The 4,799-nt window shown below is 29.1% G+C and overlaps 1 protein-coding gene across 1 annotated transcript in view; it reads left to right on the plus strand.

Annotated features, from left to right (window-relative positions):
• Window positions 1-4,468, plus strand: part of LOC107449168 (gastric triacylglycerol lipase) — a 30,456-nt gene extending 25,988 nt beyond the window's left edge. Inside the window, exon 9 of the mRNA XM_016064618.3 lies at window positions 3,433-4,468. Coding sequence (XP_015920104.1) covers window positions 3,433-3,678 — 246 coding nt within the window. The 3' untranslated portion in view covers window positions 3,679-4,468. The remainder of the gene's footprint in view (window positions 1-3,432) is intronic.
• The last annotated feature ends 331 nt before the right edge of the window (window positions 4,469-4,799 follow it).

Consider the following 4,799-nt stretch of genomic DNA (forward strand, 5'->3'; position numbering starts at 1 on the left):
AAATGATTTTATCATGTTCTTTAAAAATTATGGTGTTCTTTCAAAAAATGAAGGAAAAAATATCATTTCTAGAGCGAATTATCCTTTAAACTCTCTTCTGTGATTTAGGAATTTTTATTATTTTTTTTTTTTAATTTTATCAATTTAAAATTTTAGTTGAAGCAAACCAGTTAGTGGTGAAATTTTTTTATTCCAAAATGAACAGAAAAATCAGGAGTATTGCTTTCCTTTCTGATGAACAAGAAAAGTATCTTAAGAATATAATTCTGCAGAAAAAAAAAATTTTGCTTTTGTATATTTTTCAGCTATTTTATTGTTTCAACTCTTTGCTTACTCTGTTTTTTAAGTTTAAAATCTATAAATATGAAGATGAAGAGTATAATAGTTTTGGTTATACCTATTTCGAATAATGTTATTATAATGCTTTTTTTTTCGTTAAGTCATGAAAAATATTGGGATTAGTCATGAAAAGTCATGAATTTTGAAAATCTAAAATGTAGCAGATACCCTGCATAAGATTCATGTTCCTTGACACGGCACTTTAAGGCACGCTTAGTTTGGCCAATATATGAAAGGCCAATAAATGAAGGGGTGGCCAGGATAGCCTGATCGGTAGGGCGCTGGGCCCATGTCCAAGAGGTCGTGGGTTCAATCCTCACCGGCCGAAGAGTTTCCGTGTAGTAAAATGGTGACTGATGCACGTTAAATCTGCCGAGTTTCAGAGTCCTCCATGTTCCCATAACAAATCAATACCTCTGGGGGTACTGATCCAGGAGTTTCCTTTCTTCTGGATTGGTTCAAAATTACAAGGCTACGGAGTTAAACATTAGTAGTCGTAAACCCGTGAAATTGGGTCGGCTGTTCAACAATTGTTATAAAATATATGAAAGGCTGCATTGGCAGTGAATTTGGTATATACCCCAGCTATTTTGACTGTTTTATTTTATTAATAGGACTGAAAATAATATTATTAATAAAAATAATATTAATAAAAATAATATTATTAATAAAATATTATTATTAATAATATTACGACTTAATTTAGGAAAATAGGGCAAGATGGCTAAATTGTTAGAAAATTCTTTGGAAGATTTATCGGTAGGCGATTGTTTAGTTAAGTTTTTATAAATATTATCAATAATGTTAGGTAAATAACCTTTGTCATGTACTTAGCCTTATACTTAGTGACATCTATATGCATTATTTTGAAAGTAAACTGTTCAAAATCTTAACTTTCCCCTTTATGAAAGATATGTTGATAACAGTTTTGCTTTGTTAGATGAAAATAATTGTAATTTAGACCAAATTCTTAATGTTATGAACAGCATTGATTCTTGCATTCAGTTCACCTTTGAATTAGAGACTGATCAAAAACTTCCTTTCTTAGATTTTCTTGTAACTCGGAATGATAATTCATTCCATACCACTGTCTTTCGTAAACCTTTCGCTGTTTCTCTTCCCCCTCATTACAAATCCTCCCACCCACCCAACCAAAAACTTGCCTCTTTTCGATCTTTTGTCTACCGTGCTGCTAATATTTTTTCTAACATTGATTTTCTTGATGCAGAATTAAATTACTTCAAGGCCATTGCTCATGACAGAGGTTATTCTCCTAACATTATTGATAATATTTATAAAAACTTAATTAAACAATCGCCTGCCGATACACCTGCCAAAGAATTTTCTAACAATTTAGTCACTTTACCCTATTTTCCTAAAATAAGTCGGCAAGTTGCTAATATCCTAAAGAAGTCTGATTTTAATATTATATTCAGTCCCATTAATAAGATAAAATTTTCTAATCTCAAACAGCCCATTGACAGTCAAAATAACTGGGGTATATACCAAATTAATTGCCAATGCGGCCTTTCATATATTGGCCAAACTAAGCGTGCCTTAAAGTGCCTTGTCAAGGAACATGAAGCTTAGGTCAAAAAAACAAGAATTTAAACGCTCATCTATTGCCCAACATTGTTGGGACTCTAATCATAATTTTAATTTTCCTTCTTCTAAAGTCATTCAAAATTGTTCCTCAATTTTTGATTTAGATTTTTACGAGTCTTATCATATTTTCAAAAATTTCAAACTGTTGGTCAATGACCCATCCAGCGTTCCTTCTCTTTCTCCTGTTTGGAAATCTATGATTAAACCTAACTAACCACCTTTTTGTTCCTTGCTTCCTATTCGTCGTCATCCATTCACCCTTCCCTCCTATTGGCTGTTGCTCTAAACCCTCTTGTGACGTCACCTTTCTCTATATTTACCCTGTTTTCTCTCATTTCTTTCTGTTGCACTGATGAAGGTTGCCCTTTGAGCATCCGAAACAGCTGTCTGTATTTTATAAATATTTTTGTGCTCCTTAACGTTGTTTGCCTTAGTTTGTATTAGCAAGTAATGACAATGTAGAATGGGCTGAAATGTATTTTACTTCTTTCATTGTGGAGCATAATCTACCTCTTAGTGTCACAGATCATGCCGCCCCATTATTTAGGAAAATGTTCCCTAAAAATAATGTCACAAAAAAATATGGCGCTGCTGGATGAACAAAAACTGTCAAAAATAGCAGATGTTAAAAATGCTTCAGTTGGTAAATCTCTTCAGTAACAAATGTTTGTTGTATCTACTGATGGCAGCAACGGTATAGATATTTGTGTTAAAACAATTATAAAATAAAATAGCTGGTAGAAAATTTCTAAAATGGTTTTTGTTATTGTTTTTAAAATGAATTTTTTTTTAAAAAAATATATACCAAAATGACTAGTGTGTTTTTAAAGGTTTTATGAATATAGTAACAGATAGTTCTTAATTTTGTTTAAAAATGTCCTTTAATAACTCTTACTGTATAACACTTTTGCAAGTAAATCCCTAGCTCAGAATTGTAAGGTCATGCAGATTACAGTGTTGGCAGGTATATAATAAAAATTAATAGCATGAGGCCACTTAAAATGAAGAAAACATTGCTTAACGGTCTTGATATTAAAAATAAATCCTCTAACATAGCTAAAAAAATTTATGTTTAAACTTACTCTTAAATTACTGATAAAACATTACATTAACTGCAACGGATTTATTTCTTGGAAAACAAAACACATAATTATGTAGGAAAACACACTCACCCATACATTCTATCATCATAAAAGGATAATCAATATGGTATATGAGTATTATCTCCATCATTTATTATATTTATATTCATCATACTATTTATCTTATTATCTAGAAATTATGCAATGCCAGTTCTTAGCCATTGAACTCAATTTGACTTTGATCATAACTTCTAATGTAAATCACATACACTGTAATTTTCTTTTAAATTCCGTTTCTCTTATGCAGTGGTCTTGAGCCTTCAAAATATAATGCGTTTATTTCCATTTTGAATGATCTAATATTTATCTCATTTAATGATTTTATTTTAAAATTTATATTTTCCAGACAACTCCTCCTGAGTACTTTACAGAAAATATTACAACTAATGTGGCTCTGTTTTGGTCTGTAAATGATAAACTAGCTGATCCTCAAGATGTTCATTTATTAGAAGGAAGGCTTAAAACTCTTGTATCGAGTATTCGCGTTAACTCAAGTGATTGGAACCATTTGGATTTTGTTTGGGGACTTGATGCTCGTTCTCTTGTTTATGAGGGTGTTTTATCATTGTTACAAAAGTTTATCTACACATAGCAGCTGTTGAAGGTTTTGGATAAATGACAAAATAGCTACTTCTGTCTCTTCATCTAGTATTAAATATCTATTTTCACCACCTTTCTACTCGGTGCTAATCTAACTAGTCAACCATTTTAATAATTGTATTAGTTAAGTAAATAATGAGGTATAAATTTAACGTTTTGCTATAAATATTGCTCAACTGTGATATACATTTAGATTTAATATGAATTTTATTTCTTAGTGTCTACATTTCATAATGCTTATGTTTATTGTGATGAAATTCAAATATAATTTCTGTCAAATTTTTAATGTAGTTAAGTTTGGGTATATTTAATTTAAACTCTTAATATTAGTACTAATATTAAGTAATAGTACTTTTTTTTTAATATTTTACAAAATTTTAATCTGTCTTATTATGTATCATTGTTCATCCATTTATGTTTTCTTAGTTGTAATACTTTATATAATCACTGCGTTGTGATTGCTCTTATTATCTTTCTTTAATTATTGTTTTTTTTTTTCCTTTTAATGTGTCTGAGTTATAATATTATGAGATTATGATTCCCTTTTGATTTAAACTACTAAAATTTTTGGTAAGAATCACAATTTTTAATTGTAATGTTATATGGTTTTTAAGGCATATGAAACTATATTTCATTTCTTGTGATTTTAATTATTGTTTTCCATGTGCCAAGTTTTAAATACCTAGTCATATTTTGTAATTGCATCTACACAAATACATTTACTTATTTTTTATAAGAATATATTAAAAGCAATATTATAATAAAAATAATTGTTTTTGTTTCTTTTGTGTTAATGGTCTTTTTATATTAGTCGAAATAAAAGTTTTTAATAAATAGGTAGTGATATGGTGTGCTCACTTAAATGTAATTTCTAAATTTATCTTCTATTAAAAAAGGAAGAAGGACAGCATAATGATCAAACTAATGAACTTCTGAACTAGTGATAAAATTTTTTAGTACGATATTGCTGTTTTCATAGTTTTAAAGAATCTATTAAAATAAAGCAATAGCGAAGTTACTTTTTGTTGGAAAATTACAAAACAAAGTAATATTCAAACTTTTTGCCAAAAAAATAATATTCTTTGAAAACAGTTAATAAAAGCAAAAAATAAT

This window comes from Parasteatoda tepidariorum, chromosome X2 (assembly GCF_043381705.1).
Source record: "Parasteatoda tepidariorum isolate YZ-2023 chromosome X2, CAS_Ptep_4.0, whole genome shotgun sequence".
NCBI classification, from domain to species: Eukaryota; Metazoa; Arthropoda; class Arachnida; order Araneae; family Theridiidae; genus Parasteatoda; species Parasteatoda tepidariorum.